At 40.7% G+C, this 18,855-nt stretch overlaps 1 protein-coding gene across 2 annotated transcripts in view; it reads right to left on the reverse strand.

Moving 5' to 3' along the window:
* The window catches only part of BRE (brain and reproductive organ-expressed (TNFRSF1A modulator)), a 378,642-nt gene that overhangs the window by 22,342 nt on the left and 337,445 nt on the right, over positions 1-18,855 (reverse strand). Inside the window, exon 11 of one of the 2 annotated variants that reach the window (XM_019526837.1) lies at positions 8,187-8,340. In XM_019526837.1, coding sequence (XP_019382382.1) covers positions 8,187-8,340 — 154 coding nt within the window. Of the gene's footprint in view, positions 1-8,182; positions 8,341-18,855 lie in introns of both variants that reach the window. The other variant, XM_019526838.1, reaches the window with a different exon arrangement.

The raw sequence follows: 18,855 nt of genomic DNA on the forward strand, positions 1-18,855 counted from the left end.
TTTTTTTTTTTTTTTTTTTTTTTTTTTGAGTATTACATGAAGCTGCTAGATGTTATGTTGTTTGTGATGTGGATCATATCTACCTCTCTACACATCCTAATACATAGCAGGCTTTTTGCTGTTACATAAAATACAGTGCTTGAATAGTTTGCTTGCGGTCCTCTCTCTCAGACCTGTTTTATGCATTCACTAATCAAAATGGGGGTTACAACATGGAATATTTGAACTGTTCATGCAAAAGCATGTCATGACTTATTTAATAACTATTAATTTAACTAACTAAATACACAAAACATACAGAGGGAGCACTGTAGAATGCAATTATGTGGCTGTATATATTTTATCTTTTTGTCTAACTGCTAAATAGATCCATGAAAATAAACCCTTCTTCTATTCTTAAGCATCTCCCCCTGCCACTTTACCTTATTTCTCCCAGTCTATTTCTGTTCTGTGATGCATCTAAAAAAGAGGAGCTCAATCCGTTTCCAATGCCTGTTTTCATATATTCCATACACCTGATGAAGAATGTCTTGCATTTGTAAGCTTGTCTAACTGTACCCAACTATGCAGTTGGTCCAGTAAAACATATCCCACAAAAATCCTTGCCTCTTGCATGTTTCCATATTGGTGACATAAAGGGATAAGATAAGAGGCACTAAAAAGGATGCACATACACCTTCACTACAAAGAAAGACAGCAGCTTCTACCCTTAACTAGACTACGTAGTCAGCTGAATAAATGGGGGTGAATCAAGGCAGTCAGTACCAGAAGAGAAAACAAAATGTGTGGGTTTGTGGTGAGGTCTGCAGGAGGTCTGCAGAACATTTTAAGCACTGCTGGAGCTGCCTGCCACTCTGCAATTCCACAGCATTGCATGATAGGGAACTGTCTCCACACAATTAAGGACAGAAAATGTGAGTTATTCCCACCCCACCTTCGCATCAAAGAACTTCTGAAACCAAACCGCATTCATCTTGTGCAGCACGAAAATTAAAGCCCATTCATTTCAGTTAGTTGTTTATTTTTCAGTTTAACTAAGAGTCCTCCCCTCTTCCAAAACTTATGGTTAGTAATTTTTTTTAATAACATTGGAAGTTATGGAATGATTTTGAAAGCCAGTCACACTGGCACAGTATTCAGTGTAGCTCTGTCATATTAACTGTAAGGGCCTTTCTGTCTAGCATACTAGAAAAGGAACCCTGCCCATCTCTGTCTGAAACGTAACAACAGTAGGTATAATAAATTAACCAATACTGAAGGTTAAATGGTGTCCAAGGAAAAGGAGTGCTAAGGTTCTAAGGAATTAGGGTGGAACTGAGACTGCAGATTATTACATAGCTTTGCACCAAACACTAAGCTCTGAGAGAGCAAATAAGCAGGACTACCACTTTCCAGAGAATTTAGACCTTGGATCCAGAGGTACATATGTTCCCAAGGATATGGGTCTCCATTAACAATACTCACAGCAGAGTGTAACAAAAAACCTTGTAGACAAGCCACAAGAATCTGGATTAAAAGGAATTAACAAAGTGAGTGTAACTTTTTTGAGTCATCTATAGATATTCCATCTTCAAATCATGATTCTCAGGGGTCTATTTTCTTACCAACACACAAGAATTGTGTGGGTACCAGTACATTATAACTCATGGGAGTAACATGTATAAGGCCCCTCAAACATCAATAGCAGAGTAGACCCTATATTTTAAACCAGTTTATCAATGTCTTCTGCCTAGCAGTTCAAAACAGGTAAGTATTTCAGTTCCTTCACCTTCTCCACAGTATACATAAATAGATTTGCTTCACTCAGATAAAGGCTTGTGGTCTTAGATCACAGCAGTTTTACTTCTGCTTTTTTAACTTCCATTTTCCCCAGGGGATTACTCAGTGATTAGGGTACCAGCCGTCTGTGAGGGTGGGAGTCACTGGAATCTTACAGTCACAGTGTGAGTGTTCAGCATCTTTGCTAGGGGATCACATGCAAGATATTCCAGAGTCACCATGGAAGTAATTCTTCTTAACAGAATGTCTCTAAATAATTACAGTGCTAATTTAGGAAAGTTCCGTATCCTGTGATCTACTAGGTGACAGGCCTACTTTTTTTTTTCTGTTTTACTTGAGTATCCTAACCATAGCTTTCCAGTCCACATACCTAACGCCTACTCCTTTGAAGAGGACACTTCCTAGACAGATATTTATTATTTATTTCTACAGAGGTACATTGGTACACATTTAACAGTAGGTAAACTGTACCAATTGATAAGTGTCAGTCCAGAGTGGCTTACAGTTTAAAGGCGCAAGTGATTACAAACAAAACAGTACAGACAGAATGCTATCTGGCAGTTATAGCTGGGATACTTTACTGAATAGGTGTGCATTTTGAAGGCAACGGAAGTGCCAGACATGATGCAACTGAGAAGCACAAAAGGCAGAGTGAAAGCCAAAAGGCAAAGTGAAAGATGCTGCAAAGTGAGAAGTGGGCGAGATGTGGTAGAATGCATGGAGTAGGAGAGGATGTAGGAAAATAGTAGAGTAAAGATGTATTTAGAAGCAGAATTATACAGGGCTTTGACAGTGAGAATTGTTAAAGGAATGGAAGACAAGAAGGGAAACAAATATAGAGATTCCACAAGGCTGGTAAGCACACCAGCTGTGACAAAATTTGATTGTTCTTTCAAATGTTATGGACTTTCTAGCTGTAGTTCAGAGGCTGTAAAAAGGACCCAGTCCCTCAAAAAATAAGGGCTACAGAAAAGCCTTATTTTGTTAATTTCTCTTGTTGATATTACACAACTGAAATATACTGGGATAACAAAACCTTTTTGTATAGGAATAACATCTACTTTACGTACCCAAATAGTGTGTGTGTGTGATAGATAATATGCATAAATACTACCCATTCTGTAGAAAACTACTCTCTATATCATCCCAGTATGTTTTATTTCTATGTTTTTCCTATTGTGCTTGTATTCTCTGTCTTTAATAGTTGCTTTTTATTTCCCGTAGTCAAAGCCTTAATGAGAAGTGACCAGAAACAAGTATCTCAGACCTCCTATCTTGGCTGAAATCCACATAATGCATGACAGCACTGAAGATCCCTGGCAGGCACCTGTCAGAAACTAACATGCCATATCTTAAGAGTCAGACTTAATTATCCAAGAAGACGTTTTCAAAAATGTATATGAAAAATGTTATTCAACTAGCATGACCTTATTGTGCAAAGGTACTGTACAGTGTAATATATTCAAGCAGAATGTTAGATTAACATAAAATGTTATTCTATTAAAGAACATCTTCTGCTTTAATGCTTATTAATTTGCTGTTTTCTATAGTAGCGTATCTTTAAAATATTTTGTTATTAAAGTTATCATGTAAATAAACAAATATGACATAAAGAAAAATGCTATAATTTGTTTCTTTACCAAAATATCACTTCCCTTCTTCTCTTGGCTTGTAATTCAAACCAAGATAACATCCATCAGAAAATGTTAGAGGTGCACCAATACACTGGTCCGATGAACAGAAAATCCACTTAAAATGTGTTATATTCATGAGCTGTAAAGCTCTGAGGTATAATTAGTCCTTTGTTGTTGTTATTATTATACAATACCATCACATGACATGTAGGCCACATTTTTCCATGATCCATATACATTATGACAGTCCTTTCCTTTTTATTTTATTCTATTACAGCTTCTGGATCACTTCATATTACACACACAGAAAAAAGGGCTATGTTTGGGTCTGGATAGGAGATATATGGATGAATAAGAGCTAATTTTTGGAGATTTACTGTTAAAAGATCGTGACTTTATATGAAACAGTAATTTAATTGTGTATGTTCCAATGGCATTTTTTCTGAGGCTCTTTTTATTTGCACATTGGGGAAATACTGCAATAGAGAGCAAATCCTTCCAAATAATGCTTGTATGGTGGCATTTACTTCGACCCAGGTAAAAGAAGGTTTGTATGAATTGTAAATATTAAACTTGTCAATAATATCTAAGGTAGCATGGATGGAAATCAAATTTTCCAGGCCCCAGTAGAGCTGGGTTTTAAAGAAAGGGGAAAGAATATCTCTAGATATTTTGTCTAAGATGTGGTAAAACAATCTGACTTGGCATGAAGGCAAATGAGTTGAGATAAAGGATGCTATCAATATAGAACTAGCAGAAGTCGCACCAAAATCCATTACACAAAATAGAAAGATGCTGGCTATGGCTACTGTAGTAGTTCAGGGTGCTAAGTCCCTCTGAAGTTTGGAATCATACAAAGCACCCAGGGGCACACAAAATTAATGCTGCATTCAGCAAGTACACTGGTGAGTGAAGAATGACAAAACTGTTCATAATAAACTAGTTTTAAGTAAAATATTTTATTAACCAAGGTGGTATACGCACATTCAAATAATTCAGAAGAATTATCCTGTTTTTTTCCCAGTAGAAAAATTTACTTGGAAAACCCTGAACAGACACCGGAAGGACTGAGCGACTGAGTACCAGAGAGCCTATGGTGCTCATTTTAGCCTGCCAGGGGGCCCCAGAGCACACAGCCCATCATGCTTTGTAGGTTCTTCTGTCTGCTTAGAGACAGGTGACAGACAACTTACTGCTGGGTCTGTGCAGGGTGGTGTGGGGCAGCTGTGTTTGCTGAACCTGGGAATGGAATGCACAATCTATCAGGTCAGGGAATGGAGGAGATGGTTCTGCTGGGCCCATGTATGGGGAAGGGAAGAGGGTCTAATGGGGGCCTGCTGTCTAATTGGTCCATGTGCTGGGAATGCCAAGGTCTGCCAGGTCTGGGTCCAGTAGTGGTGGTTCAGCTCATTCTGGTCCAGCCTGAGTGGACCCCAGGCCCTTCAGGTCCACAGTAATACAGGTGGGGTACAGCTGTGGCTTGGTTTTGGACCCAGACCTAGACTGCTAATGTAAAGGGGAGACAGCTGCTTCCGCTTTCCCAGCCCCAAAGCACTCCAGGGGCTTGTTCTGCTCCCTACTCAACTGAAGCATTAGAGTCCAGCCAGAGTGACGTATTGTCTCCCTGCACCCAAGGAGGGAGGCAGGAACAAAGCATGCTGGGATGAGGGAGTTTCTCTCAGAAGGGTACATGCATAGCTGGTTCAGTCTCCCGGGGAAACTCTCCCAGGAGTGACTTAATTCTGGTTGTTCCCAGGTTAATTTTCTCCTGGAGTGGCCATTTTTGCTTTGGGAGAAAACTTCTGAATGTCTGCATACTTCTGTTTTCTACCAGGAGTACGATGATTCTCCTGGTAGAAAATGTTCAGTCTGCACATGGTCCAAGCTGGATGAAGACCTTAAACCCTAAAGTTATTTTACTGTGATATCAGCTTTTCATTTTTTCTGCTACTTATTGACAAGTAGATATTACACTTCAGCTAATACTAGTAAAAAGGGGTAGTTCCAGCCCAATTTTGCATTCCCTAAAGCTCAGCTGAAGTCTAAGGAGCCGCAACAGAATCAGGACAGAAATTAAGCCAGAGTGTGCTGATAACTGAATTTAATTTGTATAAACAAACAAGCTTTATTTACAATATTCCTTCACGAAATCCCAGGCTTTGACTCTGCATGTTCTGTAAAGACCCCATTTATACACATTTGAATGCCTATTTAAGACAAAAAAAAACCCGAGAGAGCTTTCCCATGGAAACCACACAGAGATGTTTTACTTCACACGTACGCCCCAAGCAAGTGTGCTAACTTTTCATAATTTACTATATTTTCTTATTGTAGCTGCATATTTTAAGAAATTTTTCTGAAGAACCAGTTCATATGTGAGGCAAACATTTTGTGTACGCTAGGAAAATCAGTGGTGTTTCAAATGTGTTACCTGACTTGTTTTAATTAACACATTCTTATCAATAACCACTTTGCCCCTATTGCACAGAGACAGTGACACTAAAAAAAATTTTCAGGTGGTTGTGATAAAAGCATGTTTGCTTGCCCTAAGTAACCCTTCTAACACATTTTTAAGCATTGCTGCTTACAAGCAGAGAGTGGATTTGCTTGCATACAACCTCCCACAAAACAAGTGTATTACAGTGTACGGGCAGGAAATAAGTCATAATGGTGCTTCCTAGTTATAATTTATTTCATTCTTTTAAACAGAAAACATGGTATTCTGGCATTGGCACGGAAACACCAAACAAAAACCCTAAGATGACAAAAATAATGTGTTTGAACAGGAGACAGCTCTCCCAAGGAGTCAAACAAAAAAACACCAACATTCTACCACAATGTGTCATCCTGAATCCTAGATATTCTCCATATTATTTCAGGCATTATAAGTCCTAGTTATACACTGTTTACTTTCATCCTCTTCAAATTAAAAGTTTACAATCATGCAATTTTGCCTGTTTTTGCAAAATTTAAATATTTTCATTTGAATTCCTTAAAATCCCTTCTGCAAATTTGTCATCTTTTGATTTTGACATTCAAAATTCTTCATTCTGAGATGTCATTTTATTTATGCTTTTTGATTTCAACATCTGCTGTACGTTTACCTTCAGTCTGTAGACTCTCAGTTATTGCTGTTTCAACAGTTTTAGAATTTGCAAAATCCAAGTATGGCCTTTGCCCATATTGCTTTACTGGGGGGGGAAATTTGTGTTGCTGATTCGCTGCCCTAATGTTGTCTTATAATAAGCATTGTATTTTAGTTTCTATCTTTTCTAGTCTTTTGCATTGTTCTTGGTTGTTTTACTATAGAACTTAGATCCTTGCAGTAAAGAAAGGTAGCTCATTAACATTAATACTGTACTATGTATTAAAATATAAGTGTCTTGCAAACTTGACTTACTGCATGCAGAGACTCCAGCTAACAGGAGTAACTGAAAAAAGCAGCCAAAACAGGGACTGCTGAACTGGAGGGGAGGAGATAAATAGGGACCAAGTTGGGGCAACCCTCTCCCATCCCCACATCTTCCTTGACCCACAACTGTAAAAGGAGGGGAACTGCATAGGAAACTAGGATTCAAGTTATACACCCTTGCTCCACTCCTCTTTTGCAATGTGACCTTGGAGAAAAACTGCAGAAGAAACAGACTGAACTGTTTTGCCGAAAGGGAACTGCTAGGGCTGAGTACACAGTCAAAAAGCTGGAGACTGAATCGATTCAGTCTTTGTAGGTTAGTCTACGCTGTGGACACTGAACCGATAGGCAAGTGAACAGACATTCACTTTTGATTCCAGAAATGTAGCCACATGTCTGCAGTTGCCCAGGCCAGAAGCTGGGGGGCTTTGGAGTACACTTCCCTGCTCAGCTGGAGCAGCCAGCTTGGGCCAAAGTTAGCCCGCCCACTCTGCAAGGTGAGGGGTGGTTTGTGGGGGAGGTGCAAAGCATCCTGGGATGCTGCAGAACTGTGAGTTAACTTGAATCTGGAGAGGATCTGCAAACAGAAGTTCAATAAACCGATTTAACCTAAATCAGTTAAGTCTGAATCTACATCCATCCAAGTTTATCTTAAACTGGCTTTGGTCATTTTGAAAGCAGTTTATGGGCACTGGAATTCTGTTGTATTACAGATTTGAACCAGTTTCCAAGCACTTATACTGGTTTATGTGTAATCTTTGTCTCTAGCCTAGGTGTTCAGAGAACTTTCAGCAGTTTTGCCCTGCACTGACCAGCTGTTTGTTCCAAATGTCTTCCCTTCCTCTTCCCCATCTCTCACCACTTCATCTCAGTGTCTCCCATACCTGTCTCATAATCTTTTCTCCCTTACCCTGTCCCTCATATCCTTCTCTTTGATGTCTCTTTTCTCTCCTCTCCTATTTTCCATTGTGTTGATCCCCTCCTTGCTAAATCAACCCACCTTCCACAAATGTGTCATGAAGCTAACAAAGCACTTGCTGTTATTATCCTATTCACTTTGCTTACATGTTACATGCCTTTCCTCACCTCATGTCTGTCTCGCTTGCTTCTTAGATTATAAACTCTTTAGGGTAGGGACAGTGTCCTCTCCTCTGTTAATACAGTGCCTACATTGGCCCTTTAATACTACTATAAAAACATGAACAATATTAAAATATCTAAGTTATATTAATATCTGTAAATATTAAAACTGTAATATAAGACAGAATGCCCAATGTGCATAATCAAATCTGTAACTCAATACTTAACAGAAGACCACCAAACACAGTGGAATTCTAGCATGAAATAACAGTCTGACTTACTTTGCTCGCTTTGCCATTTCATTGCCATCCCAGCGTGGGCTGTAAGGGTAATTCTTCTGGGCCTGGGAGTATAGCTGTCCACTATTAGTGAAGTGATAGACTGACTGAAATGTTAGAGTTGGCTGGTCTCGAGGAAAATAAAGGGGTAGGTCAACTGCAAAGATAGTAAAAAAAAAAAAAAAATGACATGAGAGAGAGACTTTTTCTTAACTTCATTGTGAAATATATCATTTCTACCTGACACTCAAAACTCATTTTAAGAAATGTTTCTAACCAGATCTTAAATAAAAAGGAAGGTGATGTGTTATTTTAATACCCCCTTTGGTAATTCTAACAAACATGTGTTCCATTATGCTGTTGTACATCCTGATTTACCCATAATGGAGGTATTTTATTTTACAAAGCAAATGGTCAGAATAAACATGTTTATCTTGCATATTTACAAGTTAATCACAGTGCTTCCAAGAGTTCAATCTGATCCTTTGTCACAAAAGAGCTTAATGTAGCGAAGAATTAAAAAAAATTTTAGCTTAATATCTACTTTCAAGAATTTTAAAATACATTCTGTTAAGAAATAAAGTAATGCTGCCCTTTTATGGAGCCTTTCATTCAAGAATTTTAGAGTGCTTTATCAGCCTTAACCAATCCTTTTGACATTCTTGCAAGAGATCCAAGTAGCAGCAACCCCATTTTCCAGATGGTCAAGCTGAGGCTTAGAGAGGTTAAATGACTCAGTAAAGGCTATAAAGTGAGCTAATTACATAATACAGAACAGAACAAAGTAATCACAATTTGCATTCATCTGTGTTAAGTAAACAAATGCAAAGCCACTGATATAAAAATGTCTTATTCATAAGCCTCCAAAAATTTGATCCTATCTCTTTTAATTCCCCTTGCTTATAACTCTAAGGGAAGGGAGCTGTTTCAAGATTAGCCAGGTCTGTTAGAAACAAATCGGCCTGTAACAGTCAGTATTCCAAACACTTATTTATTTGACCTTTTCATTGCCAAACTTTTTTTTTAAGTAGAACATTTTCTTGAGTCTCCTTTTAGTTCTATTAGCCTCCAGCAATCATCATTTTTTTTAACCGTTTTTACTCATAAATTAACCTGATCCCAAACCTAGTAACATTATAGAGGAAATTTACATCGTCTACAATAGGTGGGATTTGCCCCTCAAATCACCTAAACCGTATTTAACATCCTCAAACTATTCATTTCACTAACTTGAAAAGAGGAAAGGACACCCGAGGTACAGTAGTATGTATCTCAAGTTTTTCAGTCATTCAGCCATTTCTAACAAGACTACAATAATCTGGTAAAACTGTAGCTCATTCATGTGAGTTTATGGTCTAAGACAGGGTTAGGCAACCCCTGGCACAGGTGCCAGAGCATGGCAGCCAAAGGTATTTTGCTTGGCACACACACCTTGGGACAAACAATGGGGAAGGGGCTGGACCTGCACGGCCACAAGGATTGGGCCCCTCACAGCTTCCCTGCCATCCACCTCTGGCACACTAACATCTTACAAGTCAAGGTTGTGGGTGCTTTTGGCACTTTGCCCAAAAGTATTGCCAACATCTGGTCTAAGAATTCTTAATTTGTGATGTGGCAGTTCTCCCTAATGAGAAGTTGAGCATGAGTCAATAAAGTGGGACACAGAGCCAGAAGAGGAAACAATCACAGACTGGAGAATCACTTGGAATGAGAGACACTGGAAGTGGAAAAAGCTTGTAATATCACCTAACCCATATCCATGGCATAGCACAGTTGTTCCCTCCCATATATTTGCTAGTGCTATGTATATGACATTTTTAAATGTTTTAAGGTGTGAGGCTTCCAGTATTTCCTTTGCCTACAAGATACCAATGTCAGAAAGATTTTTCTGGTTTTCAGCCTAGGTTGTCTTTCTCTCAGTTTGATACTATTGTTGCTCTCCCTTCTTGGTTTACATACTTTTTGAATATTTGTCCTCTTTTATCCAAGCCTTAGCCCCATATCCACAAAATCAAGCTCTCCGAGCACAGCAATCCATCTGTTCCACATGTTAGTGAAAATGAGTTGCACAAAACTGAATGTGGTATTCCTGCTGTGGGCCCAGACAAAAACAGATCATTTAAAATATTAGTGTCTGGCAGCTTAGTGACCCAACGTCTGAGTTCTATTTTGTGATAACGCTCTGCATGAACTGGGGATTCAATCCACATGGCAACTTACTTGATGCATTTTAGAGATAATGTCATGAGCTGAGTTTGATCAATTTGGATGCAGACCTTTGCTGCATTAAGGAAAAAGACAAAGATTAAATATTATATCAAAGTCCTCCTTGTAACACTGTTAAAGAATAATAATCCCTGAAAACCATTGCCATACAATAAAACATTTATCAGCTAGCAAGCTATTGGTTCCTCCTGTAGAAAGCAATGTAAACCAGGGGGACTGGATCTCAGTTTTGAAGTTGTAAATGTACTTTGTTCTTAGTACTGTGTACTTACACTCCACTTAGCGTAGTTATTATCTACCTTTTCTGTTACAACAATTCCTTGTGGGAGGTGGGGGGTAGAAAAACAAACGGTGTACATTTGCCTGTTTAACTGAGCATAATGGATAGCAAACTTTAGTGATGAAGTTAAACAATATCAGCTCTACGTCTTTTATTTATCTTCTTATTGGAAGCATTTCAGTTCTTTGTTAATAGTTTCAAAATCAAGCTATGTCAAAGAGTCAGTAATAGTGTTTTTTTCCTTCAATTAACTAAACCAAACGCCTGTTTTTTAAGAAAAAGCCTCTTACACTAGAACACTGGTTCTCGATCTTTTTAGACTCTGGGCACCTTGCGATAGGCTTGAGGTACCCCTTGGAAAGTGCCTGCTTATAAATTTCATTTTTTGACTACAGAAAAATATTAGAACAATTCCTCTGTTGCAAAGAACTCGGAAAGACCCTAACAGGTAAGAATGGTTTCAGCACTCTGGGATTCCTATTTTAAATCCTTGGGCACATCCACACATGCAGGTACATGCACTTGCAGCAGCAGCACAGATTTGTGCTGGAGATTTGTGCCTCAGCACATGTGCCTGAACATGCACTTTGGTGGGGGCAAATTGTGCCACTTGGGGCAAACTGACCCTGCCCAGCTCTTCGGCCAGGGGGAGCTAGAGGCTGGGGCCAGCACCTGTGGTGGCCTCAGCAATATAAAAAGCTGCCCTGGCAAGCAGCTCAGGGCTATTTGCCTTCAGGACCTTCTGAGACCCGGCCAATCGGTATCTGGGGACACTAGCCCCTTGTGCCAGCTGTGGACTGAAGCAGCTCTACCCTACAGTGGCCCCTACACCCTCCACTCACTGCAGCAGTCTGGCTGTGACCTGGTGGCCCTTATGACAACATCCGCCCCTTGGACCTGTGGCCCCCTGGCTTCACGCCTGCCAGACCGGGACGGGGACTGCACAGCTGCCTGGGCTGTGATATGGGCACTGTAGCAGAGCTGCCTACACTTCTGGGCCAGCTGCCAATGGGCCATGGTTGCACAGTTGGTCTTTGGGCGGCACTATTTATTTATGTATTTAGCTAATACAAATCCGCAGAGCCAAGCAACAGTTTCCTCGTTAACTGAGTTCAAAGTTATTAATCTGCCTCAGTTTGTAGAGGGGATACTCCTCAATAATGCATGACACAGCATCTCTCTGCAAGCACAATGGGTTAGCACTGAGGCCCCAGTGGTGGAGGTTGGCTTCACAGGGACCTTGACCCAGCGTTCCCTCTAAGCTGCATGGTGTGCGCACACCACGCAGCTTAGAGGGAACACTGCCTTGTCCTGTCCTGAACCTGTTTAGCAGAGTCCACTCTTGCCATGTTAAGTTCAAAGCCAGCAAGTTGACTAGTGGGGTTTGTCATAAGGAATTTATTTGTGACTTCTTGTGTTTCCCATTCCTTGATTGAAAGGGTATCTGCAGACAGGTCCTGATTGGAGAGGTTGCTCCATAAGGGGCGCTGTGAGGCAAGGCAGGCTTTGGGTGGACTAAACACATCATTGTAAAGTGGTAGGTGAGATGTGGCATGAGTGGTATTGGGCCTGGGCAGGTTCATCTACCTGGGTCCCACCACTTGCCTCACCAGCAGGGATCCTGGTGTTTCCTGTTTAAAAATTGCAAATTCTCTGACAAATAAAACCCAAATTCTCTCATTAAAATACCCCAAAATATCACATTCTTTCACAACTGAAATGAAACTTCACTATATAGATACAAACATACATATTATATATATAGGGGAAGAGAGAGAAAGAAAGAGAGATCAGTTGTTTTATTGACATAGTTACAATTTTAAAGCAAGTTGGAAGACTACCAGTGCCTTGTTCATAATAATAAAATATATTCTAAATATCTACGCATTTTGGTGTTTGCTTCTGGGTTATCGCGGGGCCCCTGGCATGGCTTTATAAGCACTTGTGGTGCTCTGGCCAAGTGCCGGATGACTGGAAGAGGGCCAATGTGGTTCCTATCTTTAAAAAAGGGAAGAGGGAGGACTTGGGCAACTATAGGCCTGTTAGTCTTACTTCAATCCTGGGGAAGTTCTTTGAGAAGATTATCAAGGAGCACATCTGTGATGGGCCAGCAGCTGGGATGATGCTCAAGGGTAAACAGCATGGTTTCATTAAGGGCAGGTCCTGTCAGACCAACCTGATTGCCTTCTACGATCAGGTCACAAAATCACTGGACACAGGTGTCACGGTGGATGTAGTCTTTCTGGACTTCAGGAAGTCTTTGACACTGTCTCCCATCCCATTCTCATTAAAAAGCTAGGTGACTGTGGCATTGATACCTATACAGTCAGATGGATTGCAAATTGACTGAGGGGTTGTACTCAGAGAGTGGTGGTGGACGGGTCATTTTTGACCCGGAGGGAAGTAGGCAGTGGGGTCCCCCAGGGCTCGGTCCTCAGGCCTGCACTGTTCAATTTCTTTATTAAGGACTTGGAGGATGGGGTGAAGAGCAGTCTGTTTAAATTCACAGACAACACCAAGATTTGGGGTGAGGTGGGCACGCTAGAAGGGAAGGACAGAATACAGCAGGACCTGGACAGGTTACAGGGGTGGGCAAATGAAAATAGGATGGGATTCACTACTGACAAGTGCAGGGTCCTGCACTTGGGCATTAGGAACCAGCAGCATACCTATAGGTTGGGGAACTCCTTCTCGAAAGCACAGTGGCAGAAAAAGATCTTGGAGTCATTACTGACTCCAAGATGAACATGGACCAACAAAGTGAGAACACAGTCAGTAGGGCTAACCGTACCTTGTCCTGCATCCACAGATGCATCACAAGCAGGGCCAAGGAGGTGATTCTCCCCCTCTATGTGACACTGGTCAGGCTACAGCTGGAGTACTGCGTCCAGTTCTGGGCGCTGCACTTCAGGAGGGATGTGGACAGCATGGAGAGGGTCCAAAGGAGGGCCACTTGCATGATCTGGGAACAGCAGGGCAGAGCCTATGAGGAGAGGCTACGGGACGTTAACCTGTTCAGCCTTCGCAAGAGAAGGCTGAAGGGGAACCTGGTGGCCATCTATAAACTTACTAGGTGAGACCAATGGGGTCTCGGGGAGACCTTGTTCCCCCGAGCGCCTCCCAGAGTAACAAGGAATAACAGCCATAAGTTGCTACAGAGTAGGTCTAGACTAGACATTAGAAGGCACTACTTCACAGTCAGGGTGGCTAGGATCCAGAACCAACTTCCAACGGAAGTGGTGATGGCTCCTACCCTGAGAATCTTTAAGAGGAGGCTCAACGTTTACCTGGCTGGGGTCATTTGAGCCCAGTTTTCTCTCCTGCCCAGGGCAGGGGTCAGACTAGAAGATCTACAAGGTCCCTTCTGACCCTACATCTATGAATCTATGAGTTTATCTTGTGAATGGTGTTTGTACACCTAACAGTGCTGACATTACATGCACCCCACAGCACCCCTGAAGGGACCTCAAGGCACCCCAGGGTGCCACAACATCTTGGTTAAGAATCACTGTATTAGAGTCAGTGTTTAAAAGCATTGCAGTCACTTTGGAGTAGTTCTCATTAGCTCTGAAAAGGTTTTAATTTTTTTCATCATTTTTTTCTAGGGGTGCACTGATAAAGATTTTCTTGGCCAATACCGATACCTGATTATTCACCAGGCATATTGGCTGATGCCGATCTGATAACCCATTTGCAGGAATGCAGCTGGGCAGAGTGGAGAGTAGTGCCCTGCAGGTATGTCTGTGGAGGGGAACGGATGTGGGGGGCAGAAAGAAGTCCCCATGGTGAGGGAGGTCTTGGGGTAGGGGCAAGGCAGGGGCTGTGGCTGGAGCAGGGCGGTGAATGGGACCCCGGGGCCAAGGCAGGGAGTGGGACAGAGCCATGGGCAGCTCGTCCAGCAGATCAGTGTCTCGGTGCTTAAAAATGGCAGCAGGAGCACTGGAACTAAAGCTCATTGAATAAGCTTCAGTTCAAGTGCCACTGCCACCATTTTTAAGCTCCAGGACGCTTTTAACTGGAGCAGGGATGAGGGTGGAGGTGGGCTGCCTTTTGTGGCCTTGGGGCTCTTCACCCTGATGCCTTTGCTTTGGGAGCTGCATGCTGGCTGCACCATACCCCCTTGCCCATCTGGTGGCAGTGGCAATCTATGCCCCCAGCTGCTGGACAGGCAGGGGATGAGCAACCAGTGTGTGGCTCCCAGGGTAAAGGACAGCCCTCGCGCTGCTTAGCTCTGATCCTAAAAGCTTCCCTTCACTTAAAAACGGTGGTGATGGTGCTTTAACTAAAGCTCATTTGATGAACTTTAGTTCAAGTGCCCCTGCCACCATCTTTTAAGCGCCAGGATGCTGATTCCCTAGACGAGCTGTATGCAGCTCCATCCTGCTCCACTCACCACCCAGCCCCAACCCCAGCCTCAGCCCCACTCCCTCCCTCACTGTGGGGGCCTCGATCTGCACCCCCGACACCCCTTCTCTCCACAGACTTACCTACAGGGCACCGCTCTCTAAACTGCCCAGCTGCATTCCTGGTTGGTGCATGCATGCATGCGGCATCTGGGAGCCACAGCCAGGAGGCCTATGATATTTATTGGTACATTATTGGCTACACTGACCAAAAAAAGCTGATGGCAGATAATGTTAATTTTCCTTTCATCAGTGCCAATCTGATATGGCACCAATATATTGGTGCACCTCTATTTTGTTTTCTAATGAATATATTATAATAGAATAAAAAAGGAAAATGTTTCATACTTTTATTAACCAAAACATTTGTAAGAATTTTCAGAAGTCAATTATAATGAGAACTGTGGAATCGGACAGATGAAATAGATAAGTTTAAGTGTATATTGTTATTATATGGCAAAGACTGGTACTATTTTGAACTTCAAGACAGATCTTGAAAAACACTGGTTGCCTTCTATTAGTGCCCTCTTGGCAACACAAAGGATAACTAAAACTCCCTTTTCTACATTAAGTGTTTCTCTTAGTAAAGATACAAGCCAAACCAAACCCACACCAAGCAAAGTATCTGACCTTAATTATGGAGCACAACCACACCTATAAGTCCAGTAAACAGGAAATGGGCCCCAGCTTTAAAAATGTTACAGGCATCTCTATTATTTCAGAAGTAGATAGTAAGGGCCAAATACGCTTTTGGCACTATGGGGTGTAAGGCTATTGAAGCAAACTAATTAGCACTTGTTTATGCCAGGTTTGAATGTGACCCACATTCTTCATTGCATGTAAAATAAGCAAAATGATCAGTGAATATTTACCAAGTATTTTGAACATAAAAGGTCAAATTCTGGGCTCAGTCACACCTACGTTTTTGCAGTGGTGGCATGGGTGTGACAGAGGAGATTTTTATTCTTAGCTAGTTATACAAGTGAGTGATATTGCATTTTTATATAGCATTACAGAATAAAATCTGCTTGTATATTGCATAAAGTGGATATAAGCTAGAATTGCCATAATTATATCAATCATAGCTCACATTTATATTTTACCATATATACTGCATCACTGACAAATGAAACACTTTCGTAAGTGAGCATCTGAACTGCAAACATTACAAAACATGCTCTGGTTTGGCATATTATTTACTGGATACTTATGAACTACAAAAAAAAGTACTCATGTTGAATGCAAGGGCTATTTCCAAATCACAGCTGACTCACAAGATACCTTGATGGTGTGTCTGCAGACAATAAGTGGATGACTCATGTCTGTAAATTCCTGAAAGTACCAACAGACCCCTTGCTTAGTCATCTTTTGCATGGTTACTGGATTCATGAGCCCTGTAAACTGTAATGAAGAATCTAACTCTTTACCAAGTCTTTTTTTGCCCTTCTAAATAGAACAAATTATACCTCTAAAAATAACTTCATCTACGTAAATGAGTCACTGCACCTAACAAGCTTCTACAAGTCATACAGTTAAATAGTAATAGTTAGTTATAAAAGTACAAATCCTGCTGTCAAACTAGTCTTGGTCTTAAAATGAAAAATATGTCAGAGGAAGTTCCAGCTACCTCTTCTGTCCCAGGAATAGAAACATTTCCTTTCAAAAATTTAAACAATTAGCTGGTTCAAAGTAAAGCCTTCTCATTCACTTTTTGATTCAGCACAATTTAATCACTTTTATTACCTTCTTACCTATTTAGGCATCACTTTTTAATATAATAATTGGCCAGAGAAGCATGCTACAGGGGTGAAAAAGTGTTTCCCTCAATATATATCAAAACTTGGAGACTTCTGACCAGAGTCAACTTTTGGAAATCCCTACTCAGAGAACACCTGTATTGCAGTTTTGGCTGAGGGACCAAGTAAACCCTAAATATGAGGCCTCAAACCTGGACTCTACTTTTTCAGTGTTTATGACAAATAAAAAAGCAAGAGGGATTTACTCATAGAGAATGAGTCACATTATAAAGAGATTCAGTGAGAGTTTATAAATGGTTACAGTAGTTTTATTTTCTAAATACAAAAGAAACCATGAAAAACTAATATGCATAGCTGAGTTTCTCTTGCTTTTGTGCTGCCATACAGTTTAATGCATATGTTCCCTACATATACAATTTTATCTAAATGGCAAAAACTCTGATTCATGACTGCCTGAAAAATTAGGCAATGACTCAGTAAGCTTCTTTTTTACTTAAAAAAAAAAAATCAAGAATATTGAGGTCTGGGACAACATTAATTAATGAGGTCACCCATGCAAACAAATACAAATTAATAAAAAAAGTATTATTTACCACTGAACTAATCTTGTAAGTTATCATTGCATACAACATTTTTGGCATCTAATTGCACATCTCTTTTAATAATATATGAAATGGATAGAGGGAATACTTGGTTATGACATATCCAACTGCACACTGCTACCAGGTTAGTTTGTTTTTTAAAGAAAAAACTCACTGAGAGAAATGTGATCTCATATTTGAGCACTGTCCTTTATTTCAAAGGCAGGGTAGAAGGGTCCTTACACATTTGAAATTCACAGCCATCATAGAGCTTTTCACAATATTCTTGATGGAAATTGTTAGAAGCTGCCTAGCAATGAACAAACTGACTTCTTGTTCTAAAAACCGTAAAGGTTTATTAACTCATCATACCAGTCATTTTAAGAGAAGTCAACATCCACTCACAATATCAACTGCATTTGATGGCCATGATATGCTGCTTTGATGTTTAGGCAATACTTCACTCATCTCATACCTCTTGGGATGCTTGACTTTCCTGCTGTATCTAATTTGTTTCTATTTTTTTTTTTTAGAAATGGCTGAAATATTTGGATATTTTGTTTATTATATGGGCTTTCGTAATAACCACACACAAATTATACTGAACTTTTGAGCACTACAGACATTTAGGAAATGTCAGAATTAAAGTTGCTGGTACAATGGTAAGTCAGACCTCTGTACAAATGTACTACAATAGTCTTTAACTACATAACCACAAACTATTTTGCCACATAACCCCAGCCTTAATCAGAGCAGAGTGATCAGAGCTCACTGAATGAGCAGTTGTTCAACATTCTGTTACAGCCCCATTACTCAGTGTGTGTGCCCCCATGAATTATTTACCACATATTACTGAAACCTTGCCTTGAATAAAGACATTTTAATTTTACCATGGGCTTTTCTAAGAGTCTCTTCCTTAGAGTATGTGTGCGCTTCATGGTCATTAACAGATTTATCTTGACAACTCTCTGAGAGGGTGCAAGTCTTATCCCTATTTTACAAATGGGGATGAGAGGCCCAGAGGGATTAAGGTCAAACATGTCTATTCTTTCTGGGTGCCGAAGCAGATACGCCTAAGATCTGATTTTTCAGAGTGCTTAGTATCATACAGCTTCCATTTACCTTGGATGCAACTGTGAGTGTTCAGGAACACACAACTAGCAACTACCTGTCACTAGCTTGGTTTAAGTAGATTGTCTAGTGTCACACAAAAATTCTGTGGCAGAGGCAGAGATACAAACCTGCACTCCAGTGCAACATGGACCTATCTTAATTGTGTTTAGCATGGATAAAATCTTCTGAAAGACTCTACTTAGCACACAAGAACTGGGACTTTTCATCTGCCTCTAATATGGTGAAATTTGGGCAACTGTTCATGGGAACAAAGTCACTTCCCTGACACAAGAGGAAATACCCTGCCAAATT

This window comes from Gavialis gangeticus, unplaced genomic scaffold, assembly GCF_001723915.1.
Source record: "Gavialis gangeticus isolate Ggan-Ray unplaced genomic scaffold, GavGan_comp1, whole genome shotgun sequence".
NCBI lineage: Eukaryota > Metazoa > Chordata > Crocodylia > Gavialidae > Gavialis > Gavialis gangeticus.